Source organism: Perna viridis, chromosome 2, assembly GCF_037379345.1.
Source record: "Perna viridis isolate PV_CMFRI_1.1 ecotype Kerala chromosome 2, ASM3737934v1, whole genome shotgun sequence".
NCBI lineage: Eukaryota > Metazoa > Mollusca > Bivalvia > Mytilida > Mytilidae > Perna > Perna viridis.
Window position 1 is genome coordinate 45733651 of NC_142446.1, and position 27318 is coordinate 45760968.

General features: G+C 33.2%; 1 protein-coding gene and 1 pseudogene across 9 annotated transcripts in view; both read right to left on the reverse strand.

The window, feature by feature from the left end:
• LOC148625354 (ATP-binding cassette sub-family C member 4-like) overlaps positions 1–27318 on the reverse strand; it is a 107262-nt gene that overhangs the window by 44848 nt on the left and 35096 nt on the right. Inside the window, exon 8 of one of the 8 annotated variants that reach the window (XM_088568821.1) lies at positions 5244–5496. The exons of 3 other annotated variants lie outside the window; for them this stretch is intronic. In XM_088568821.1, coding sequence (XP_088424947.1) covers positions 5244–5496 — 253 coding nt within the window. Of the gene's footprint in view, positions 1–5243; positions 5497–9581; positions 9832–20258; positions 20509–21125; positions 21376–25947; positions 26198–27318 lie in introns of all 8 variants that reach the window. 4 more of the 8 variants (XM_088568826.1, XM_088568825.1, XM_088568828.1 and 1 more) reach the window with 4 other exon arrangements.
• Positions 1175–3615, reverse strand: LOC148625355 (uncharacterized; annotated as a pseudogene). The gene is made up of 2 exons (XR_015919900.1): positions 3338–3615; positions 1175–2973 (listed from the first exon to the last, which is right to left on the reverse strand). The product of XR_015919900.1 is annotated as an uncharacterized LOC148625355 (transcript).

The window sequence follows — 27318 nt, forward strand, 5'->3', positions numbered from 1 at the left end:
GGGTCATTTGAGCTACTTCAGATTTTATAAATTTTGCTTTAAAATAACACGTAAAAATGTTTGTCCAGCATTGAATCCATTAGTATAAATTATGCTATCTCAATCAGTCTTCTTGATTGATGGGCCTACATGTTTTAAACACATAGTACTGGATGCAAGGGGAATATTTCACAGGCCCAACAACATGTTTAGCAGCCTGGGGCTCTGGACTACTGGTTGATAGGGGATACTACTCAATATTTATTTAACCACTATCAGGATACAAATGCGCAATTATTTGTTTACATTCTACCGGGAACTTTTTTTACCCCAACATGGTACTGAGTACTGAATACAAGGTGGTACCTGATTGGTTGGATATGGTTTGAAATTTATTTTCATTTCAAAGCTTACCCATTTATGATTGATTTTATTTTGGTATTAATTGATAAAATGTTATAGGGTTGAAATGATTTCTCATAAATGAAATCTAGGTGCTTCATTTTTTTCCAGTGTAATTTGTGCTGAATTTTCAAGAGTCCATAACAACCGAAATTTAGGTCAACTTTTGCTGCATGACCATATACATTTTTTTGTGCAAATAAAAAGTATGCTTTTCTAGTTTTAGGAACTGAAACCCATTTTCTGCTAATTTGTGTGGTTTTCTTGAAATTAATTTTCAAACTACATAGGTACCCTATGGAAAATGTATTACAAATAATTGCGCTCTTGTATCCAATAGAGAATGTGTACTTTCACATTCCCTTTTTTCTTCATCACTGTTTTTTGGTGCTTAGCTTTCCTGCAAACTCTGTGGTGACTTTGATCATTCTTTTTTCAAAATGGATGCTTTTTGGGCTGATATCGAGAAAAAGTTTTTTAAAAAGGCTATTTTAATGGGCAATGATAAGGGATGCATTGAATGGATAGGGGCACGGAAGTCCAAGTCAGGTTATGGGGTCCAAGTAGTGAAATGGCCTGATGGAGAGGGCAAAAGGGAGACTGCACACAGGCTTTCCTACATGATAAGGCATAGGATCACAAGGGATGACTTTCAAAAACTTTTTAATGACAAAGAGTGCAGCCATATCTGCCATGAGAAACTGTGTGTCAATCCAGACCACATAGCCATAGAACAACATGAGTTTAACCAGGAGAGAATTCACTGCAAAAGTCAAGGCCTCTGCTCAAAATCACACTAACCATATTGTTTAATATGTAATTTTATTAATATAAAAAAAATTTTCTAACAGAAATTCTCCTTTCCTTGCTTTTTACACTGTAGGAATGGTCTGTGTGTTTGTTTCGAGAAGAAGGTTTCTGTTCTTTTTCACTTTTCAGTAGCAAGTTTTTCTCGTACGCAATAATTTCACTTAATTTTTTATAAAATTTGTACAGTGTTTCACGTTTTTCACTTCTATATTTCTTGTATTCGATTGTTTGCTTATACTGCTTTTGTAAAATGTCTAATTTCTGCACACTTTTCAGAGCCTGGTAAGCTGTACTCCCAACTGGAATGTCACAGTGTAAGGCACTGCATGACTCAAGGATGGATTCACCTGGACCACAATTTACATTATGGATGGCTGAGTGTGCCCTTCCAGAATAGTTCTTTTTGTATGTTACATTTGAAGGTAAGGAATGCCTTATGCTACGATTCACACCCTTGACAAAGTTACTGTTCATATTAAGCCTGGTCTTCTCAAGTGCTTTTGGTCCGAGGCGCTTATTTACTGCGATAAGAATAAAATCCATGTTTTCATGGGTATGCATGATTTTGAATGTCTTTGGTGGTAGACTTCTCCTCTTGAGCCACTCACTCTTGTCACATACAAAAGAATATTTCTTGCATAAGTCATGTTTTCCCATGTTGCACCGGATACCTGCATTAACTGTATGAGACATCTTTGATTTAACTCTTTTAAAATTTCCTCCAAATTGCTTAGTACATACAGCTAGTTCAGAATTGCACCTTTCAGTTAAGTCTGTTGCAAAGTTATTCAGTAGCTTTTGGCGTTGCTTTTGTGTCCGTGCCGGCATGTTTTTAAGGAGACTTTTGTCTTTCTTCACACTTTTCCGCATATTTTCTGACAAAAGCTTGGTATCAATGAAATGCTGAGGCTCAGTTTTTGATTTTCCATCCTCATACAAATCAACTGCAGCTCTGTAAGCTGAACTGTCTGGGTCAGTAACTAAATAGTCTACTTCTATGTTGTCTTTTAAAAGGTCTTCAAGGCACTCCCTGGCCCATGCATATTCATCACCAATGCTCTTCACCATTGGAATATTAGCACTGCATTCATCAGTACATTCAGAGTGGAGTTGGCCTGAGTCAAAATCAACATCTAGTGAAGAATGCTCTGAACAGAGCTTATTTTTGTCAACCAAATTAACAATATTATGTTTTTTTGTTACATTTTCAGCTGATGTATACACAACCTGATTAGCTGGTTGAAACGGTGTGCGTCCAATTCCTGAGTAGGGTCTGTTGCTGTACATGCTATCCATTTGAACACTAATACATCTTGGATTTTTCTTTCCACGGAGGCGGTTTATTTCAACTAATTCTTCCCTTCTTCTTTTCATGTCTTTTTTTACAACTTGTACAATGTTTTTATATACTTTATTTGTCCTTCTTTGCAGGCTAGAGGCTGCTGGAGTTGAAATATTGCCACTTAGAAAGATTTTGTGCAAGCTTGTAGGACCAATTGGAGTCTGACTCGGGCCAACTAGTACACCAGTTGTTAGTTTTGAGGGTTTTCTACCTGGTCTGCTGGTTTCAAGTTCCTCATACTGTGAATACATCTTCAAAAAGTATTTACACGATGCACAAATAAGTCGAAATCTTGATGAGAAACCTCTTTTTTCTTCTTTGTCCAAATCGTATGGTAAAATACCATCAGTCTGGACTTTTCATCATATGCTTTCTAAATGCGCAATTCCACGTTTTCTGACTTGTAAAGGCACAGCACTCTGTGGGAATCAGAATTCAAACTGAAAATTAGAAAAGAAACCATATTTAATGTCCTACTAACACTACAGTTATTTCTATATTCAAATGCAATTTAGAGAAATCTCCCCCTTAATTTTAATATTTTTTTTAATGGAGCATTTATGTATATTGGGCTGATATCTAGTTGATGTTTTCCTATTTTATAACTTAAATAAAGGTTAATTATTATACAAAGTGCAAGAATTTGTGTTCTTGGAAATAAATTTGCAAGTTTTAAGGAAAAAACATCCTAAATAGTTTGAAAATTGTGCACATATGGCATATATATATATATATTTTTTAAATCTACATTAATAAACTGTTTGATTGTAAGTTAATTGTGTTATTTATTATTACATGTCCTACCTTTTTTCTTTTTTAGCTCCTTTCTTAGATTTCCTAGCAACAGGAACAGTTTTAGATTTTGGACGCAGTAGCTTGGCCGCACGACTGGACCGCTCTGCCTTCTCCTCAGGATCAGAGTATGGATCATTAACAACCAGTTCATGAGTTTTCCTTGTAAGTCTAATGTATTTAGGTGTTTCTAAGTCACTTTTCACTGTTGAAAGTTTAGTCCTTGCTTTGTTGTGAGGTAAATTCCCAGATTTAAACGTGTATTTATTTCCTTTTTTGAATCCTGACATTTTATAAATTTGAAATGTTGACTCTGTTAATTTAGCTTTGATAAGTGTTGGTGTGCTCTGATGCAAGTTTATACCCTTGTTTTGCAGTACAAGTTGATGTGAAAAGTTCAGTCTTTGCACTATTTACAGGATAAACAACAGGTGCCCCCCTTCAAACATAAAATTCTTCAAAGATGTCATTTGATGATCATATGGCTCTTCTATAGTTATCATGATGACAAGCAAAATTTGTTCTGTCATTCTGGTACCTCTTATCACCAACAATTAAAAATTACATGATAAAGTTAGAAAGTTCATCTTCATTTCACTTAATTTAGAGAGTTTTAAGGAAAATTTCCAACTTTTTGCCATTTTTTTGTATTTTTCCATTTTTAATTTTTTATTTTTGCTTTCTGTGGAAATTTTTCAGCACTGGCCGCAAACTCGCACTCCATCCTAAAAAGGAAATATCTCAACTAAACTTTAACGGATTTTCACCTAACTTGGTTTCTGTACTTGTAATAAGATGTGCTTTATTAATGCGAACTTGAGTACTGATTCTTAACCACTTCATGTTTTCTATAGGATACAAATGCGCAATTATTTGTTTACATTCTACCGGGAACTTTTTTACCCCAACATGGCACTGAGTACTGAATACAAGGTGGTACCTGATTGGTTGGATATGGTTTGAAATTTATTTTCATTTCAAAGCTTACCCATTTATGATTGATTTTATTTTGGTAATAATTAATAAAATGTTATAGGGTTGAAATGATTTCTCATAAATGAAATCTAGGTGCTTCATTTTTTTTCCAGTGTAATTTGTGCTGAATTTTCAAGAGTCCATAACAACTGAAATTTAGGTCAACTTTTGCCGCATGACCATATACTTTTTTTTGTGCAAATAAAAAGTATGCTTTTCTAGTTTTAGGAACTGAAACCCATTTTCTGTTAATTTGTGTGGTTTTCTTGAAATTAATTTCAAACTACATAGGTACCCTACGGAAAATGCATTACAAATAATTGCACTCTTGTATCCATCAGGTTGGTACTACTTTCCTTATTATTAGCCTCAAGGAAATAGTCAACTTCATTCCATACTTCAGTTTGTATCATATGCAAAACTTGGTTTTGTGATACTTTATCTATATATACAGACATTGGTATTACAGTAATAACCTTTGCTTATTTCCTTGATTTGGCATTGCCAGTGATCGGTTGGCTAGCCTTTGAATTTTCCATTAAGGTATCAAAAATTATTTCTAATTGGCAAATATGAATTAACTGTCCAAAACCCCTTTTAAGTCATGAATTATATTATGGTAATCAACCTTGTTAATACTGATGGGCTTCAAAATGTTTGAATCTCATGCAAACTTCATGAGACTTGATTTGCCAGTTTTAACATTTGAACAGGTAAACTATACATAAAATAAAAGTTGATGGACCACTCAGTTTTTCTAAAGAATTCTAGTAAAATCATCAATCTTAAAGTCAATTACTTGATAGTATAACAGGTCCACCAACATGTTCATTAACACGGCTTTGGACTACTGACTAACAGGGATAACTGCTCAATATTTCTGCTACCACTATTAGGTTGGAATTACAACCTTATTACTTGTAAAGAAATTTATAATGCTTACCTGGCACCTTCTTAATGAAACCGCAAGAGTGAAAAAAGTTCTAATGATGAACGTACTAAATTTCATGCATCTTTCATGTAAAAGTGCAGTGCAAAGCATTGTAACATAAATTCTTTCCGCTGTAATTTGTCCATCAGGGTTCAGAAAAAATGGCACAAGAACTGCCAACAGAATCAGTCTTTGTCCATAATAATAAATAAGGTCTGTGCAGCTCAACATATTCCAATGAATGCGAACAAACTTCAACTCCTTCCTATTGAAAAATTATTTAAAAATTGCAACTTCATTTTTATCCATTTTAGATTTTTTCAAGTATTAAAAAAACCAAACTTTCCACTTATTTTAGACGTCATGAACTAATTCACAGGGAAATGCTATGTAGGACACAGCTTGATGCGACAGCACAGATTGAACCCTGAACCATTGTGACACACCATTCAAGTTTGTTACGGCACTGAATTGTGATCATCATAACATAATCGATACAGGATAAGAATCTGACCAGAATCAAAGTGGCCCCTATTAGGGTCTCTTATTTATAAATTGTCACTCTCACTAAAATCAATCCAACCACTTTCTTTTGTTGAAGGGCACCTTATGAAATAATGTCAAAGAAATCCATTGTATTGTCTAAACGTAATGAAATGCCAAAAACCACAGCATGATACCATTCTAAAACAGCATTTTTTTTGGTGATTGTATAACAGTGCTATAACTAAAGTGCTTATAATGGTGCTTAGTAAGGTAAAGGTTAGCAGCTAGCATACAGGATACATGATTACACTGATTCTACAATATGATCAGAGAAAAAAATTATTTCCAATATACGTTTTAACAATCTTGACAAATCTAATGAGCCCAATACTGTAAATATTCTTTTATCCATTTAAAATCATACAAAATATTTTGTTAACAGCAGCTGATTGACTCACCTAAAAATTACTTCACAAAAGGAAAATGCTAGTAGATTCTAGAACCTTCTAGAAGGCAGAGGACCATGGATCATTTGAGCTTTTGAGACTGTCTTAAGCTCATTTTAAATCTCTCACAACTAGACACTGCCCCTAACAGGACTACTACCCCTCAGCTTGTTGAACCCAGTACATTTGGTGGATACACTATATACTTTTGACACACAATTTGATGCCAATTTTAGAACACTCAACACCAAATAGCAATCAGTACTATTTGATGTTGAAAACACAATATCAGAATAGATTAACTGCTGACAATATGCACATCTCCATATGTCAATCTTATACTCCATTGAGTTTCATTGCAATCCTGCAACTTGTTGAGGAGGAGTTGTGGACAACAGTTTTGCTGAAAATGCTTAAGTTGCAACAGTCATCATTTCCACAACTTTTTGCCCAAACATAAACTCCTGACAAAATGCAAAACTCCATGTGGTTATATTACATGCAACAAAGTTTCATAACAATGATCCAAGCTGCTTAGAAAATAGTTTGGACAGATGGACAGACTGACAGGGTACTATACACCCCTAAACTTTGTTTGCAGTGGGGTCTAAATTAATTTCTTCACTGAAATGATGCTAAAATGGCTCTATCTAAATTTTTCTTGTACCGCTATTATCTTTTGTAAGATTATTTCAAAGACTGAAGTCTGCAAAATCGCTAATCATCAAATATTCTCTGCCACTGATTTTGGTTTCCTTTCAACATCCAAAATGGCACAAATGCAACATGCTCGAAAACCGAGTGACTTTGGCTAGAACTTTGGTTCCCTTGATATGATTATTCTTTCGTATACCATGATGACTCAAATGTTTCTCAATCAAAACAACTAGTTACTAGGAAGTGCGGATAATATTTCGTTGCTTATGATATTGACCAGGGAACCAGATTAAACAAATTTTGCTCATTATATATTTTATTATAGTGTATTAACATCTTTATCGGTATCATTGTACAATCCTTTAGACTTATATAATTTTTTGTTTGTGCTGTATCGTCATGACTGGACGATCCGATACCCATTAAGTTTGCAGGTTGGCAGATTCCTTTAGACTTTATATATATCAGGGGCCCGATAATGTTTATGACCTATGCAGTCAGATGTCTAATTTGGCAACTGAGTAATACTAACCAATCATTTTATATTTTAAATGTAAACTTCCCGTACTCGTACAAGCAAAAAAAAAAAAACACATGTAGAACACATGTGAATGATATTTAAGAGGTACATTTTGATCTCGTATGAAGCTAGAATTGACAGTAAACTATGGCACCGATCAGCAGCACAAAATGGTGTGGTAATATATAATTATGCAAATCATATGCAAATGTAAAGTACAGAAATTACAAGTGCAAGTTGTTGCTAACTACAGTCGAACCTTGATGTGTCGAACTCGGAAGAATCTAAATATCTGATAATCAAACTAATTTCAAAGTCCAAGCAAATCTCTCCTTACTCCAATACAATATTACCTAGAATGACTCGAAATCTTGGATAATTCAAGGTTTTCAATCAGTCCCCTCAATAAGACTTCGAGGTTAATTAGCCCTGATGTCTCTAATTATTTGGAAAACTGATTGCTTTATTACAAACAATGATCTGTGTTTTTACAATGATCAAAGTGGCTTTTGAAATTATTTGTTGACACTCTTTATGGCTTTGTTAATCTTAATATAGCATAGGTAGTGAAAGGAAACAACTTTATATATCACACGTTGAAATTCACACTTACAGTGATATCAGATATATTGAAAAAAATATGAAAATTACAGATGAATTGTAATGGTACATGTATCTGAATATTTAATTAAACATCAAACAGATGACAGTAATTAAGTGTATTTTAACGACATTTGTTCGCTAGTGGCTCTGAAATTTTATCGTAGTAATGAACAGCACATAGTTTGACAAATATAAGTGATTGCAAGTCGTGCAAAGCAGCATGTAATGAACTTATGATGTTTTCAATGTATAAAAAATAAAAAGGAAATTTCCCTTAAACACGTGGTGCCGTTCAGTTTTTAAAACATGATAAACAACACACAAAAACATCTTCTGATATGAAACATAAGTTATCACGAAGAACCCTGTAAAGTAAAGAACATGTTCATGTACAAGCACAACAAATGATGTAAATGCAGAAACAATCTTCAACCAAACTATTTCCTGGTTATATTCAACCTCGGATGACTTGAACCTCAGTTAACTCAAACATTTTTGTCTGGTCCCTTCGACTACGACTTTACAAGGTTTGACTGTATATTAGCCACTTAATAAAATAGTCAATTGCAACCATATTGAAAAAGTTAACTTGTTTCCTAACCCATTTGTCCTAGTTGAGCATATATGATTATTTTAAACTAAAGTAAGATAATAGTTTTGAAAATCTTTCAATCTGCCAATAATCTATTGCTAGTTTCAAATATAGTCTACCAATAGGGGGTCAAAAGCCACTGGTGTTATGCATATATAATGAGAAACAATACACAAAGAGACTGAAACTACTATCCAGTAAATAATTCAGGGTCCATTTTCATAAAGAATCTCATATTAAGATTTTCCTCTAATCTTCCTTCAACTCAATGTCGACCAATCAAATTGTTTGAAATTGAAGATTTGAGGAAAAACTCAGTTAAGTTTTTTTATGCAGCTCAGGTAAATTGAAAAATGCAGAAAACTTCCAAAAAACCCTGAGAACTCATATTTTTTTTCTTAGAATATGTCCTTTCATAAACCCACAGCTCTAATTTAGCTTGATTTAATAGACAAATAGATAACAAAATGACTAACAGGGGTGTTCCCACTTATGTCTAAACCTATAGTATCTCTGCAACTTTTCTGCTGTAGAATCTAAGAGTAATACACTAACAAATGAGTAGAAATAGTGCCCAAAAAGCAGTGATGTCAATATTTAATGTACAGTGAAATCTGCTCAAACCAAACCCTGAAAAATTTCCAAATATCTGTCAAAACCAAGAGCTTTTTACAGTCTCATTATGTCAGTTCAAATGTGTTTTGGACCTTGATAAACTGAACATTTGTCTAAATCAAACCAATTTTCAAAGTACAAAAGGAGTTCAACTTAAGAATGTAGACCTAGGGTCAGTGATATGTTTGCATCATAATCAATTTCACTAAAGCCTATCAAGCTTTCACTTGAAATAGAATAAAATCAATCCAAGTTACTCTGGTGTTTAGAAGAGAATGATGTTAAATGTTTTACACAAACATTCCAATTATTTGTAAGAGTTATGTCCCTTACCCTAGGTCTACCTCTTTAAACAGGTTTCACTGTATTATAAATCAAATCTTCATGGTTATTGGTACAGGTTGACAGTTGCACAAAAAAGTTTCTCTTACCACAATTCGGTCCACTGATGTTAGAATTTCTCCAGAATTTTGAAAACTTCTTAGAACAAATATAAAGAATGTTCTCCTTAACTGGAACAATGCTCCCAAACAAACATATATGTTTTCAGCACGGATGTTTTTCTGCTTATGAACAACAACCAACAGTATTGGAAGAAAACAAACAAAATGGCCAGCGAGATGGAAAACTGTAGAACTTCCATAAAATAATTTGGCTTTTCTGACCACTGCTATCTCCAACCTGTCAATGAAAGCAGCCAAGGGTAAATGGTCATATTTTAGGCTAACAATGGCCTTGTAACAATGTGCCATATACCACAATTAATCCCTTATCGGGGTTCAAATTTGCTTTTAAGGATGGAAGGTCTATGACCTTTGTAGATTTCAAATCAAAAGTACACCTGATGTAAACTAAAGGTTCTCATTAGAGATTCAATGTAAAGGACCTACGTTCATAAAATATGAAAAGTCCAGGGTCAGAAATGGACGGTCCTGGACTTGAGACGTTCACTAATTTGAACTCCAGTTATTTGTGGAGAATGATCTCACTTCATGCAATATGTTCTCTTGAAAAAAAAAAAAAAAAAGAAAAACCAAACCCTGCATGCTTGCTTCTAAACAACTGTTATAAATATCAGTGATGGGATAACGTCATGTCAATTTGTATAGATATGTAATTACAAATAACAAGAGGGCCATACTATCATGGAGAAAATTGAGAAAATGCCATTAATTGGCTAAAATTAGTTCTTAATGTCCAAGTAGAACTTATGGTCCCCATCATAAGGTGGTTGGTATTAACAGGAACCTACATTTTAGATAAAAGAGTCACTGCCTGCTCTGACTGAAATAATACATGCAGATCTTTGATGACCAACTAATTCACTACACTGTATATATCATTATGACATTAAGACAGTGGGGAGTCATTAAATCCTTACAAATGACCATGGAATAAGCAAATGAATATATTAAGGTGTGGATATTTATCAATTATGGATTTTAAACGAAGTCAATACATTATATATGGACCTGTTCAGATTATATTGACCAAGGACGAAGTTAAGGTCAATATAATCTAACAGGTCCATATAAAACATATTGACTGAGTGAAAGTCCATAATTTATATATTACATATGTAGATAATGTATTATCTTTTTGTCTGCTTTGTCTGTGATGCTTCTTCTACGATTGGCTGAGAGTAATAACAGAACAGAACAATTTATAGCCCGATCTAAATTTAGAAGTACAGTGTATAATGTCTATATAAATATAAGTAGAAACATAGCGTCAACATATTTAATAAAATAGAAACAAGGCTTCATTGATGTGGAATATCCTTTGCATCACATGATCATAATAACCATTGAACAAAGAAGACTGTTACCCCATATGTAGTATATAGATATATGAACATATACACATCAACAGTTGGTATGGATAAATGTATACAGACATATGAACATTTGCATATACACATGGGGAAAATTAACATATCCATAAACAGATTGAGCTGAAAAGGCAGCCTTTATGAGTAAAGCAGCTTTTGCTTGTATTTGTCTACAATATGATAATAATACAAAGCAGTATCATATGAAAAAAATATAGATATTAAATTTCAACAGATTACTAAGACTGAATGATTGAAAGGGGGATTGCAGTCTTCAGTTATCTATGTATACAGAGTACACAATTAAGGGTAGCTTCTTCCTCAAAAACAACCAGGATGAATTCATTTGTTAACACTACATTTTCCTGATAAAAAAATATAAATGTACTACTGTCCTATAACCTTATATCTTCACTAGTTTGTACCAATGAATATTTCAAGACAAGAACACTTCACTTAATAAAGAGGACCCTCTATCTTCTTCTCAACCAACACTTCCATATTACAAGTGGCAAGTACAAAATTTTCACAGACAAAATCATCAGTAATGAACTTAGCAACATAAGTGTCTGGATTAAAAATAAATACTTCTTGTTCAAGGAGGTAGACTTAGGGTAAGGGACACAACTCTTACAAATCATTGGGATGTTTGTATTCAGCATTTTACCTCAATCTCATGTAAGCATCAAAGTAACTTAGAAAATTTGGTCTCATTTTGTTGAAATAAAGCTGTTTTGAGGCAGTCCACAAAGAAGTATCTAGTGTTTTGTCATAAAAAAGTGCATATTTTTCAAATCCTTGGTGTGTGGAGGTTCAAGTCATTTAAAAGTAATTCAGTGATTATAGTTATAAAATCCAGTAGCCATGGTAACATACTGAAAAAAATATTACTGAGTTTTAGTACAGATAAGGGGTGCCTTTCCAAAACTAACAGCCAAATACAATGTTTTATAAAATATCAGGCACTTGGAAATTACCACAGGATGAAAGCATGCATGGAGTAGGTGGAAAAAAGGTAAAAATAATAAGACCCTTTTCAGTTCATTCTCTCACAATTTTAGTTCCAAAAGTTCGTGCAAAATAAGGTATTTGGAAATCAGCCATCTGAACCTAATACAGCAGGGTACTGAAACGTTACGGATACCATTCTTCATTTAAATTACACTTGTTTACCATATATTACATAATGTTTACTTACATTTAAACAATATATCCACCAAATTTCAACTTTCTAATTTTGAGTTTTACAAAATTTGACGGGGCAACTTAGTGTGCAAAACAGTGTGCCTTAATGTAACTGTATAGTGCACCCTTTGGTGAAATTATATATGATACAAACGTATCACTGATTTTAAGAGTTAAGTCCCTTACCCTAGGTCTACCTCCTTAAAGGTTTATAAAAAAAAAAAAAACAAGGGACACTAAAATGTAGTGCTATAACATCTTATAACCTTGACTTCTACAAAGACCTAAAAAAACTCTGGTCTTATTTCCATCTTCACTTACCACAAGCCTTGTAATAGTAACGTGTGCTTGTGTCATCCTTGTAATATATAATCCCATCTTCAGTAATCGGTAAAGTAAAACATTCAAACAAGTAATGACCACAAAAACATTTTCTGTATCGAATGATTCTGTTGTCAGAAAAAATGGCACAAAAATAGCCACCTGAAGAAGTTTGGAGCCATAAGAAATCAACAAGCCAATCAAACAGTCTAAACTCTGCTGAACTTGCACAAATTTGATCTCTGTCCTATGGATGGAAATAAATTCAAAGTTGTTTATTGCCACAGAACATGGTTAACCTATCTAAAACAGCTAACAAAACTCACTCTAGCAAAAGGAATAAGACAATGCAGATGCGATGTGTCATGAAAGGATTGTCAATTTTAAATTACCAATACTATTCTTTTCAAAGCAGTTTTTTATCCAGAGACCTAAGCTTGATTGTCTAAAGACTTTTGAACTTGGATACACATCTGAATTAAACTTTTCCTATGTAATTAAATTTAAGTTAATTATACTTAAATTCATATAGCGCAGGGGACATATTCAGGAATTTTCACCATTTTTTAGGGAGACCAGATATTTTTGACATAAAAATCGTAAGAGCGTTCTCTTGAATTGTTTGTTGAAGAAGCTAGTTGCCATATTATGTTCCAAACAATTTTTAAACGCACTGCCCAGCCCTTTGTTGAAAAGATACTGATGTTTTTTTTTTATTATTTATTTTTAGGACAATACCTGCTGAGATAAGCGTTGCCATGTGGATCTATCAAATGGAGCATGTTTGTACACATGGTATTGTGGATTTATAGAATGGATCGTCTTTACTGATATTTACATAGACAATGTGGATAAATGGAGCAATTTTTAAATAGAGGATATAAACTAAGGTTGGCAGAATTCCTGCATCTAATGTTTATTTTTATTATCCAACATAGACATTAATCAATGACGTTTTAGTTTTTTGGACATTTACACCAATATATGTATCCCATGGTGTATTCATATCTGAATCTACATGCATCTGTGTATCCAACAGTGCATTGTTTAACGCTTCATTTATTGATAACCTATCTACCAGGTCGCCATATTATCTGCGGTAACCATACATCTTTGCATATATCTATATTGAGTGAATATTTATATTCTATTTTTCAATTAAAGCTGTGGCCAAATATCGACAAACTTATATCTAATTTTAGTTTTATATGTCCCTCTGAGATAAACATAATATTGAAGTTCTAAAATTTGAACTTCAAAGAATGAAATTTTACTTCTAATTAAAGACTAAAACCTTAAAGACCATGAAAACACTTTCTGTAAATATACATTAACAGATTGTTAAGTTGATATGTTAGAATGTAATAACATGAAGTTATTCTCTTTCAAAATTTCAATGTAAAACTTAAGGTATGTATCAGATTTGTAACAACAGGCTTTTTTTTTTTTCAAAATTGAAGTATAGGTACTCTAAAACTACTCTTTTATAAACATTACTTCGAACTTTTTTTGTTAAATAACATATTTTGGGCTTCTCCATAATAAAGAAATTGAAGTAATTAAACAGCTTAATACAATAACAGAAGCGGGATCCAGAAAAGCCTAGGTAGGTATGGACACATCAATAAAGCTTGATAATACATAACTCATACTGATTTGGCTGGGACATAATCACAGATTTTTCCTTAAACAAGCCATAGCCAAAGGATATAAAATAAAAAGCTTTGCCAAGTGCAGCATGTTACAATCACAGCCAGTTGAACTCTGTTTTTTTTTCTTTTAGGCAAGTGTGGACATAACACAAGTTTTTGACACATTAAACATACAGACTTACAGTATATTATGGACACAAGAACTCTTTGGATACAATAATGTACAATACTTTCTGGCCTCTTCTTGGTCCATAATTCCTGCAAGGTTCTAGCCTTAACCCCCTCTCCCTTTAGTGGTATGGTAATAGTAATTAAGGGAACCAAGGATATAGCAGTAATCAAAAGTATGTAATCCAGGGACAAAGACCTGACATGGAAAACAGACATACACAACAAACAACGTAAAGTAATTAGAATCATACATACTAAGTAACAAAAGCAAATGAGCAACTCTTAATACAATGATAAGGAGATTTATTCACTAATAGTCAATTATTGTCTGGACACCAGAAAAATGCATATTTCTGGCCCAACTTCTGATATGTTCAAATCTTTACCCCCAAAATCAATCCAAGTCTCACCATTGTGGTATAGAATATTGTGGAACAATATCAAAGACATTATTGTGTTTTTAGTGGTGTTATATGCTAAAATTCTATGAAATGCTTGTTGAAGGCCTCTTTTTAACCCCTAAATTCTAAAACAGTTGGAGCATAATCCCAAAATCAATAGCAGCCATTCTTTTGTGGTATGAAACCTTGCTGTAAAATTTTTTAAGATTAACAAACTCATACACAAATTATGGCACTAAAACCTATTATCCACTGAAGACAACAAGACAAGTGAAAACAACACAGATAAAAACAAATATTTTTGAGATTCCATTAAAAAAAAGAAGATATGGTTAAATGTAACAAAAGCATCATACAAATGTAGAGTCCATGTAAATATTACCACAAGAAATGCAAAGCTCATTAAGACTGCATAACAAAAGAGAATGTGCAAAATGGCAGTATCTAATACATTTCCTGAAATCAAATCAGGATGACTTAATTTTTTCATGACATACTAAATTTTTCTACTAAGAACTATATATATACTGCCATCCTGTTATCCTATATTTTAATCAGTTTAAATCCATGAATATTTCCAGACAAGAACATTTGATTCAATTAAGGCCAGCTTCTTCTTGACCAAACACTCTGATGTTACAATGTGGCAAGTACAAAGTTTTCAACTTCTTGACCAACACCCTGATATTACAATGAGGCTAGTATAAAGTTTTAAACTTCTTGATAAATCCCAAATGTTACAATGTGACTAGTACAAAATTTTCAACTTCTTGACCAACACCCTGATGTTACAATGTGGCAATTTCAATTGACTTCCACCAATGACTTCTATAATGACCTCAAATAAATCTTGTTTGACTCCTTTTATCCTCGCTTACCACAAGCCTTGTAATAGTAATGTGAGTTTGTATATCCTTGTCATCCTATCTCTATTAATCAGGAAAGTAAAGCAATTAAACAAGTGATGGTTATTTTACATTTTTCCTTCATGGTAATGTTGTAGTGTAGAGAAAGAATTAGATACTTTCTGTCAGAACAGAATATGAAGCAGAAAAGAAACGTTTAAGTATTGCAAGTTATTATAACCCTGGGGTCAATATTTCACAGGGGTCAAAATATTACATGACATGAGCATACCAGAAATGTAAAAAATGTTTCTCCCTCTGTATGAAAAATTAAAGTTTGTTTTTGTCTGCAGACAAAAACACATGTCTCCCCGTTCCACAAACTTGATCCACTAGCAGTATCCATCATGTCCACAGAACAGCTTTATGAAATTCTGTTGAGAGGCTGCAGAGAAGTTGCACTAACCGGTTCAGTAGTTCCAGAGAGTTTGAACTGACAAGGTAATAATGAGGATTTTTACATTTAACAAATTTCTAGTTCAAAGGGGTATTACTCCTACAAAAATTAGGGGATAAAAATTTCCTGGTAATGTGCACAACTATATATGATGTTCTTGCTACAAACCAAGTTTCGTAAAATTCGCTTCAATAGTTTCAGAGGAGTTGCACTGACAAACTTTTTGACACAGATGGACAAGCCAAAAAAAAATATGTCTCCCCACCAAATTGGGGGAGGAGACATAATTCCACAAGATGTTACTTCCTGTCAGACTGAAATCAGGCTCTCAATGCTTTCATAGCTATCATTTTACATTGTATTTTACTTTGAATACAGTTTTGAGCATTCGTCCTGTATAAACTTACCACAATCCTTTTAATGGTTATACTGGCTCTGAATAAGTAAGAAATGGTATACGTTCCTAATCTCAGACATCGATCATGAAGCAGTGCTGCACATACCACTGTAACATATACACTTTCTGCTGCTACAGAACCAGCAGTTAGAAATAATGGTATAAATATTGCAAGTTGAATCAGCTTGTTACCAAATGAAAAAAGAAGATCAACAATAGTTTCAAGTCTCCAGCGGTCACAGACACTTTTCATCTGCCTCCTATCCAAGAAACCAGTAGGAATAAAAATTATTGAAAGGACTTGCTAAAATACTTTGGTTAGCATATTAAGCTTATATGCTGTAAACCAGTAAATATTTGTGCCATTTTCATTCTTTTCTGCAATTGTTCTCTTATTTGAATCATAATCTTTGAAAAAAATATTTACAGCAGTTAACTTTTCAAGTTAAAGGTCTTACCATGAAAATACCGAACAAAAAAAAAAAAAAAAAAACTGCTGCAAGATTTGATGGTTTACAGCCTAAGTTAGATCCAAACCCTGGAATCCTAGCCTAGCATGCCACATGTACAAGCAGTAAGACGATAGAGTTCCCACATCCTCCATTTTATTTTGTTCTAATTCTGCTGATGAGAGGTTACTCCTTGAAACAAATGGACAGCATATTGAAATTTGCATTATATATGTTTGGTATTTTTGGTATTTTTCAATATATCATACAATGAAATGCCCTGGTAAGTTCATACAGAGTAGACTTCATAATACATTTCTCCAAACAACATACATTTGATTTGGTAATGTAGGAAATGAGTTATGATTAAAAAACAAAAAACAAAGACATGAGATATTTAATTGGAAAGAGTGAAGAACCAAAATATGATCACTAGTGCCAAAGAATGGGTAACTTTAACAAGTGTGTGGAACTTGTTCCACGCAAGAGTTTCTTGGCCCGCGTGATCATATTTTGTTTATTCACGATAACCAATTGATTATCCTTTTTATTGTATAGATTTCCTCCATTATTCAGGGCTATTTTTAACATAAATTTAAAATTTTGTGAACAGGGGAATGATATTCGTGCTGTGACATTTTGGCGGGAGAAAGCGTGAATCATCAAAAATGTTTACACTGGGAACATTCGGTAAATCACTGCTATCTATATAATAAATGGCTTTAATATTTTCTATGTATGAAATATTTTCATTAATGCAACACTGGGAGGACCTAAACATGATGTCAAGCAAGAAGTTCACATATATTTTGCAATGATATAGCCATTTTTGCTGTCTGTGCATCTTTTTAAAAAAAAACTCCTAAAAGAATGCACCAAGATTCATATTTTCATATAATTAGGCGAAAAGAAGAAGTACATTGAAAAGTATGCATTGTATATAAGTGTATTAAAAAATGAAAATATTGACAATTTCATGTGTATATTCTTGTGTCCTAGATTTTGTCTTTGGAAGAACCTTAACCATGATATTTACAGCAAATGTACAAAACTTGTTACCACAGCCCTGTTGTATCATAAGATTTTTAACCACTTGATCAGTGTAGTGCAAACTATAAAAGTTATTCAGTGGATAAATATTTATCAAGATAAAGTTTTAAAAAGCTGCCCAGAGAAAGTCATTTCATTTCATTTTTTGCTTTCTCTGCAAACTAAGCTGCTGGTAAGTGTAGTCACAGTTTCTAAAAGTCATTCTTGTATATGTGCTCTATGATCTTAATTGAAATATATTTATCAACAGAAAAATTCATGGATCAATTTTCTCACACAGCCTCTATACAAAATATACTACTTTGCTTGATTTCTTCATATTCTTGCCTTCTAAACCTTACATGTATTACTGAGTGATATGATTTGAATCTGTGAAAGCTTGTATCTCCAGTGTTGTTACATTTTTAGCTTTATATTGATGAATTACTAAGTAAATATAAAAATAGGAGATGTGGTATGATTGCCAATGAGACAGTCATCAATCCTTTCAAAGTTCATTGATATCCATAAAACATAAATTTTCAAGAATACATCAACAAACCAGTAGTTTACATGTCTGTTTCAATCCAACATAATAAAACTTGAAGGAAGAAACTTGGTTACAAGTTGTAAGCAAAGTATTTTCTAAAAACATCTCTCAATCAAGAAGTTTTTCAAAATTGTTAAGACAGTCAAAATATATCCCTCATGCTAAAATTCAAACTGAAAGACAAAACAAGAGGCTCCCAGGAGCCTGAATCGCTCACCTTGATAATTTTTGTCTTTCAAGGAGTAATACAACAATATTGACTCAAGAAGACTTTGGAAGGAATTATCTTAGGATCATTTTAGCAATTGAGATTTTCTTTCTATCTATTATAGTTTTCAAGATATTGGCTGAAAACTGTAAAAAGAAAAGACATTTTTCACCTTTCAAGGGCAATAACTCTTACAAGGAGTCGTCTGACAACTTTTATCCTTGAGGACTCGTAGGCCTTATAATAAGGATCATTTCAGCAACTGAATGAATTTGGCTAAACCTAATGGTTTTGGAAATAAAATATGCGAAAAATGATTGTCTGACCCTTATGTTCTATTTATAGTAACGGAGGCCATGTTTCTCCACGGATAAAAAATCCCCAAATCAGTTAAATGCAGCATACCCCAAAGAACATTCATACCAAATTTGGTTCCAATTGGTCAAGTAGTGACAGAGGAGAAGATTTTGGGAAGAAATAACATTAAAAATAGCAAAATACATTAAAAAAGGGCAATAACTCCAACATGGCTTAAAAGACTAAAATGAAAATTTGACCACAGATAGATCTCATCATTCTGAACACTTTTACCCAATGTCAGAATTTTGGCTAAACCTAAGTCTTGGAGATATATTTAAAATTATACTGTTTGACTCTTATATTCTATTTTTAGAAATGGTGGCCACGTTTCTGGATGGATCTAAAATCCCCACACCAGTTCTATGCAGGATACCCCAAAAAACATTCATACCAAGTTTTGTTACAGTTGGTCAAATAGTGTCAGAGGAGAATAGTTTTAAAAAATTGTTAACAATGATGGACGACAACGACAGATGCCAATGATGGCAATAGCTCACATGGCCTTTGGCCAGTAAAGCTAAAAAGGTACAGTCTGGTAAGAGGTTATGACATCAAAAGAGTAAGAGATAAAAAATTGACCTACAAGACAGTTCAAGGTCAAAGTCACCATCCCTTGTTGGTATATGGTACATTGTCTTGAGGCTGTCTTTTCACATGCCAAAATATCAAAAGTTAATCTTGAAAGGCAAACAGCGCTAACACTAAAACGTTATGTCAAACATCTCTTAATTCACCTTGAAGTCAAAGTTGAAGTTCAAAAGTCATCACCAATGATACACAGCACATCTAAGCTTCTACCCAAATGATTAATAAAAGCATTTTCTGGATACAAAATAAATCCAAATTTGACCTTAAGGTCAAAGGACAGAGTCAATGGTATGAACACACTGGTTTGCAGTAATCTAATCACACAACAAATATCAAAAGCTTATCTCTAAAGACAAAAAAAGTTACAGTTTATACATGATTTGATATGGACTGACAAATAGACTTATCAATATAGGACATCCAGCAATTTGAAAGGACCCCAATAAACTCAGTTTGTCAATCTTAAATTTTTTAATACACTGGTATCAGTATCATTAAACAGACAGCAGTATATCATTGTGTAGAATATAAGTGGCAGTAAATAGGCCACCGAGACTCTTGTAATGAGACAATATCCCAAACCCTCTTTCTCTACCCCTCCCATAAAAAAAGAAGGAAAGGGGAGTGTTACTCAAAATAAAAGATATACATTTCAATAACTTACTATTATTCTATTTATAGATACTATGGTCTGTAGCAGATTGGAAATGTAGTATGGCATTAGCTGCAGCAAACGACCATGTAGTATTTGGATACAAGATATGCCTATATAAATATTCTCTGCTTTTATTGATTTGGTAGTCAGGATAAATGGGACTAACATAGTAAGCTGAAGAAATTTGTGACCAAATTCAAATATTAGGCTGGTGAAGCAAGTCAGATACCAATAGGCACGCACATATTTAAGTCCTAACCTGTAGAAAAACAAATTAATGAAAATTTGATCAAATTAACTATAATATTCAATAAAACTTAAGTGAAATCTGACATAAGTGATCTTCCAAAGGAATGCAAAATCATGGTGAGATAAGGCAGGTGGTCCATACATACTGGTTTATTTAAATTAGAATGCACTATAATGATTCTTTAATTACAGTCTTGAAAAGAAAGGTTATTGCTGAATACAGGCAGCCCCCAATACAGGTTTGAACTAGCAAGTATATCTGAAGCTCAGCGCAGATTTGACACAGGACAAATCAGATGTAAATGCAAGTTTCTTTTATATCATGCAAGACAGCAACCTGTTCAGGTAAAAGCAGTGAATTGGATTGAATTTTTCAGGATGGTCATTTAAAGTGTTATTCAAAATTCAGTTGATCATAAAAATTCTTTGTGAAACTCTAGGATTTTTAAAAATGGGAAATTTGGAGTTTGTGATTTGGTAAATGGTACATGCTTGCTGCCGGTATATGAATAACACATTATACAGAATATTTTAAGGGGTTTATGATTATAATATACCAATTAAGCAATTAAAGTGATGTGATAATTGGTAAATAAACAATGAAACTTCAATACTATACAAACTTACCCTAATACGGCTTAAAGTGACTCTTGTAATTTGAACATTTATGAGGTAATAAGACCCTTTCTTCATTAGATGGTCATGTAGGAAATGGATGCACAGTACAGCAATATAAATATTTTCTGGAGTGAAGCTATCAGCTGTCAAAAAGAAGGGTATGAAGACTGCAAGCTGAAGGATTTTGTGACCATTTGCATATAGAATGTCGATATGACCAATCAGATTCCAGTAACCTCTCACTGATCTCAACTCATTCCTGTCAACAAAAGACAACTGTTGCTGCCAATTCAATTCAAGTACTGACCAAACCATATGACAGTGTTTAAAAATCAAAATAATAAGAAAGAATTGAAAATGCCAAGCTGCAGGGATAATTTTATGTGACAATATCAAAAATCCTCTTTGAAAATCTCTAGAAAATCAGAGCTTAAATATTAGTTCAGTCACCTTCTGGAAACAAGCAGACTGCTTCCTTCCTTTCTACCAATCACTACATTATATTATCTCTGCTTTACAGAAAGTTGAAGTCTTATCAATGTGCACAAACATGTTTAGACTGAGTTGAGAAGTATACTTTATTGGACAATATGCATTTGCATACAAGGGTGAGGTTTAACAGCAAGCTTGAATGAAGTGCAAGTTTTCTCAGCAAATAGCACCAATAACTGTACACTACTTCATATTTAAAATCCTACTATTCAATTGTGTGTACTTTCATATTATAGAAAAAACTTACTGCAGAACTTCAAGGATAATAGAAAAACCATGCTTCAAGAATATATACCAGGTATGACTAAGGTACAGACTATTTTCTTTGAAAAGAGGAGGCTGGATTTTTATGCTGAGTTAGAATTTTTTTTTTACCAAGCACAAAATAATATTTTTTTCTGCAGCAGCTGAAATAATAAGTTTTGATATGAAAACCTACATTGATAAGTATTGGGGGAAATATTTCTCTCTAAATTATTTTGCTCAAATTTGGAATAATTTTGCTGTTTTTTTCTTTAATAATCCCACGTATCGGGAAATTAAAATGTTGCGTGAAGACTTCCACAACCACTATGTTTACCATATTTACAGATGTTTTTCATATTGTTGATCAATTAAATACTTGTTGATTTATGAATGTTATTCATATTTTAAAAGATTAGTTGGTAGTGTATCAACTGATCATAATGGTAGCGATATCGATGATGCAATTACTTGATGACTGGAGGGAAGGCCCTCAATGACGTAGTTGATGTTGGGAGAATTTAGGGTGTTGTTCAGTTTATTTTTTATGGTTTTATTCATGGGAGAATTAGATTCTCCCTCATTTCTTCCCGGGATTAAAGGATTTCTCTACTCGTGATAAAGCTCGTGGGTTAAAATCTAAAATTTTAATTTTCTCAAGTGGAAAAATCCTGTAATCCCCCCAAGACTGAAGGAGAATCCCCTCAAGACTGAAAGAGAATCTATATACAAAGCCTGTTACTTTGCATCAAACACTATAGAATTCATGGGTCAATTACACCAATCTGAACATAAACATGTATGATTGGATTTATCTACATATATCTACCAAGGATAAAATATATTTGATACAAAAATAAACAATTATCACAGAAATATGTCTTGCCTTTTCCACATCGACAGTTAATCTAAAGTTAATAGTGACCTTGTTACAAATTTTATATACTAGCGGATGCCAGTGAAATCACAGTCGATTGAGCAAAGTGTGGACACAGTACTAATTTGACGGATCCAAACAAAATGAGTAATCATTGTAAAGGATCTACCATACATCAATGGTGCAGTTTTGCTCAAATTGCTTTAGTGGTTTAGGAGGAGTTGACCATTAACCTTTCAGGAGGACTTGGTTTTCTTTTTGAATCATAATTGCTTTTTTTTGTGCGCAGAGCGCTAAAATATGTACTTTTCTAACGCATGTAAGCAAATTATTTTTTTTCTTTTTTTATTCACATTACTTATTTTTTAACCCTTCCTTACCAAATTATCTTTTCTCCAAAGTCAGGATGGAAATATTTTCAACAACCAAAGAAAAAACTAATCTCCCCCTAGGAGTTAAATGGTCAGTCCCTAAATAGTTGCAGAGAAAAATGTTATAGAAAAATGTTTCGTCATTTACCATAAATATTAAAAGACATACTAAGTAGGCAAACAGGAAGTAGACATGTGTCCAACATAAAATCTTAAAAACTTTCATGGAATTAAAATTCCAACAGTCATTTTGTGTGGGACACCCTAAGGAACATATAAGCCAACTTTCATTGAATTCTGTGAAATGGATTTTGAGAAGAAGATTTTTCGAAGTTGCATATGCGAAAAATGCAAAAAAAAAAAAAAAAACTGTTGCAGGGGCTGTAACTCCTACATCAGCTGACCAATCGTTTTCCAAATTTCAGCATAGGTCCGTCTCATGATGCTGAATAATATTACCCATGTCAGAAATTTGCTAAGGGCAACAGCTTTTGAGTTATTTGCAAAATACTGCCCTCTGACCCCTATGTTCTATTTTTAGTAACGGCTGCCATGTTTTTTAATGGATCAAAATTCCCAACAATCGTTTTGTGAAGAACAAATGTGAATGTCATTTAATTAAGCATAGTAATGAACTAACAATACTTGTGTAACACATGTATACATGATCCGGGCAGTATATCGATTGATCATGCACGAAAGTGTATTATAACACAGGGACCAATGACGGTTTTTGAATTTGGATATTTTCCAAAAAAATTGCCTTTTCCGTAGAAAAAAATATTGTTTCAAAGACAAATTTAGGAAGTACACAACACTACATTTATACCTCATATCACAAAAATATTCTACCTTATATGGTTTCAGAGGAGTTGCGGCTCAAAGAAATCGATTTCTTCCTTTAGTAGTATAGATTTTGAACAATTTTCATATCTATACAACTGTTTGATACCATCAAAGTGGACAGAAGCCCCAGCTATAGTTAATTGTTTGCATAGATGGCACAGTGCCGAAAATTATGTTTCAGTGACATAGATTTTAAGTCAATAGACCATGACTGATGGGGCATTTGCATGAAAGCAACATGGAACTGTGAAGAAGTGATGCTAATTCATACCAAGACCTATTACAAGTGGTTCATATCAAACTGACCTAATCAGAATATTAACAGGAAAATTTGAAACTTCAAAGTCAATAAACCGGGACTGTTGGGCAAATGCATGAAACAGATAAAGAGTTGTGAAATAGTGATGCTAATGCAATTGAATACCAAATATGATTAATGAAGCACAAGTGGTTCCTAATATGGTGTACGCATATACATTGCCTACAGATGCAAGCACCAAGAGACCAATATTTTTGAACCCTCACTTTTAACTTTACAAGAGTAGAAGCTCCGAATATGTATTAAGTCCAAAATTAAGTCCATAACCTGTGACTGAAGGAGGTAGACCTAGGGTAAGGGAAACAACTGTTACAAATCATTCAAACGTTTGTATTCAACATTTTACATCAATCTCATGTAAGCATCAAAGTAACTTGGACTGACGTCATTCTGTTTCAAATGAAAGCTTGATAGACATTGGTGAAATTGAATATGATACAACATATCACCGATTTCAAGGGTTATGTCCCATACCCTAGATCTACTTCCTTAAATACAACTGACAATTTACAAAAATTCCTAATATGATTGCCTTCCCTACCTATGAAAAGCTATGCAGTCAGGGCTATATTTTTTTCAAGATGAGTTAGGTTCTTAAACAGCAGTGGAACAGCAAAGAGAGAAGTGTAAGTACACTTTACAGTGTATGCAGCCTTTCTCAAACTTTTCCATGAACATTTCATGAAGCAGGAAAAAATAAAAAACGACTGTATATTTTCAATGATAACATTTTTTTTTACTATTTCTGTTTATTGATCCAGATGCGTGCAAATTTCTGATTTCCTTGCTGCAGAGCTTCTAAACTATGGTGGTTTCTGCTGACTACTGAAAATATTCGCAAGAATGCTATTTTCACATGCATGCACGTTGCTGTTGAGCTCACTTTGTGCTAACTATTAAACTGACTTAAATAGGAAAATTTAACTTCAAAATTTTAACATGAATGCCAACAATGACACCAATGTTGACACTGGTAAATAATGCCTCAGTCTTGCCTTCCGCATCATGGCCACAGGTGAAACAACACCTGAACACCAATGAAACATGTGTCAACTTAACTGAAATCTTATCTGTAGAATAAATTGTCAAAAAGACAAAAAAAAAAACTGGATTTCACTGCTCCACATTATTTATTCCTTCTGGTTGACATGTTTCACCTTTGGACTGGTGTCATCAAGACCTCTTTAACAACCTTATCTATTCACCTGAAGAGTGTGTGAATAAACCCCAATCCACTAATGCAATGACTATATATTTATAATAATAACATCTTTCTAAGAAAGTGTTGTATAATTTCTTATACCTAATCTACCAATCAAATGGCAGTATAAAATAAACCTTTACCACCAATGAAATGACAGTATACATTACTTAAACCTTTATCACCAATGAAATGACAGTATACTTTACTTAAACCTTTACCACCAATGAAATGACAGTGTACTTTACTTAAACCTTTACCACCAATGTAATAACAGTATATGTTACTTTACCTTAACTACAAATGAAATGATAGTATACTTCACTTTACCTTAACTACCAATGAAATGACAGTATACTTTACTTAAACCTTTACCACCAATGTAATAACAGTATATGTTACTTTACCTTAACTACCAATGGAATGACAGTATACTTTACTTAACCTTATCTACCAATGAATTGACAATATATTTGACTAACCTCCAATCTTTCAATGGTAACAAGTGTCTCTGATATGAATTGGAATGCAAAGGGTATGAATAAAGTCATGGACAACCTGATGGCTTGGTATATTGACACTGTAAGGAAGACTTTCTCTGCAGTAAGTGGGCCGCCGATGAATACATAAGGTACAAATGTTAGGAACACTATCAATTTTGTTGAAACAAAAAAGGGTCCAACAATTAGAGCCCTTGTATAGGCACTCTTTTTCACTTTTTTGCCTTCAAACCTGAAAATATGTCAAAATCAATCACCTGTCTGTTGTTATCTTGGTAAGTGATTCAGTGAATAAATGTGAATATTTGTGTTTGTTAGTTAAGCAAGTTTGTGTATGAAAGTTATAATTACCTAAGAAGCATGCTGCAAATCATGGAACATGATAGAATATGGTTACAGGACCACCAGTATATCAAAGTGATATCTTTATATCATGGCATTCATAATTTATGCCTAAGCACAACCATTTAAAATAAATTTCTTCAGACATCATCAACTAAAACTTTAGCATGTGCTGATGGGACAACAAAAATCACAAACACCACACGGAGGTGCTAACTCATACTTGATTTCCATCCTGAAATGATATCTTACTAACAAGATATACAGGAAAAATTATTAGAACTAAATAAATCAGACAATAAATTGTTATGTTATCAAATGATTTAACTAGAATGGTTAAAGAATACATGCATGCATACAATCTCCCAAAAGGGGGGGGGGGGAGTTCGCCAAAAAAAAGTCCTATTTACAACAATGTTAGGTAATTAATACAAAATGGAAATATTATTTGTGTCTTTCTGGCCAATATAATCTTGTAATGTAAGTCAACTACTATTGACATTTCAAGTCCTTCAATACAGAATATTCTTTAAAAATTAATTAATATCATATGTCACTACTTGAAAATAAAACAAAAATAAAAAATCTTGTCACAGTCCTCAAATCCAGAAATAATATGGGTACCTTAAAGGGGCGGATCCAGACACTTTGAAAACAACAATTCCAGCCAGGATTCCTCAGAAAAAGGGGTGCTAGGACTTTATTTACCATTTTTGTCCATTTTACACGGGAAAATGACAAATTTTCCAGTAAAGAAGTGCCAACCCCCTGCATCCCATGGATCCACTACTGCTTTTCACTCCTTTATCATTTACTTGGAGTTAACACCAAGACTTTGAGATACTAATATACCAATCTAATATACACATTGTAAATTTTGGTATGTTGCACAAATGCTTCAAAGTGTTATCTTTTCACGCAGCATTATAACCTTATATATAGAAAGACTGAGAAAAATATAATCATTCTACATGAAGTATGAAGAACCAATCATAGGGAAATATGAAGCCA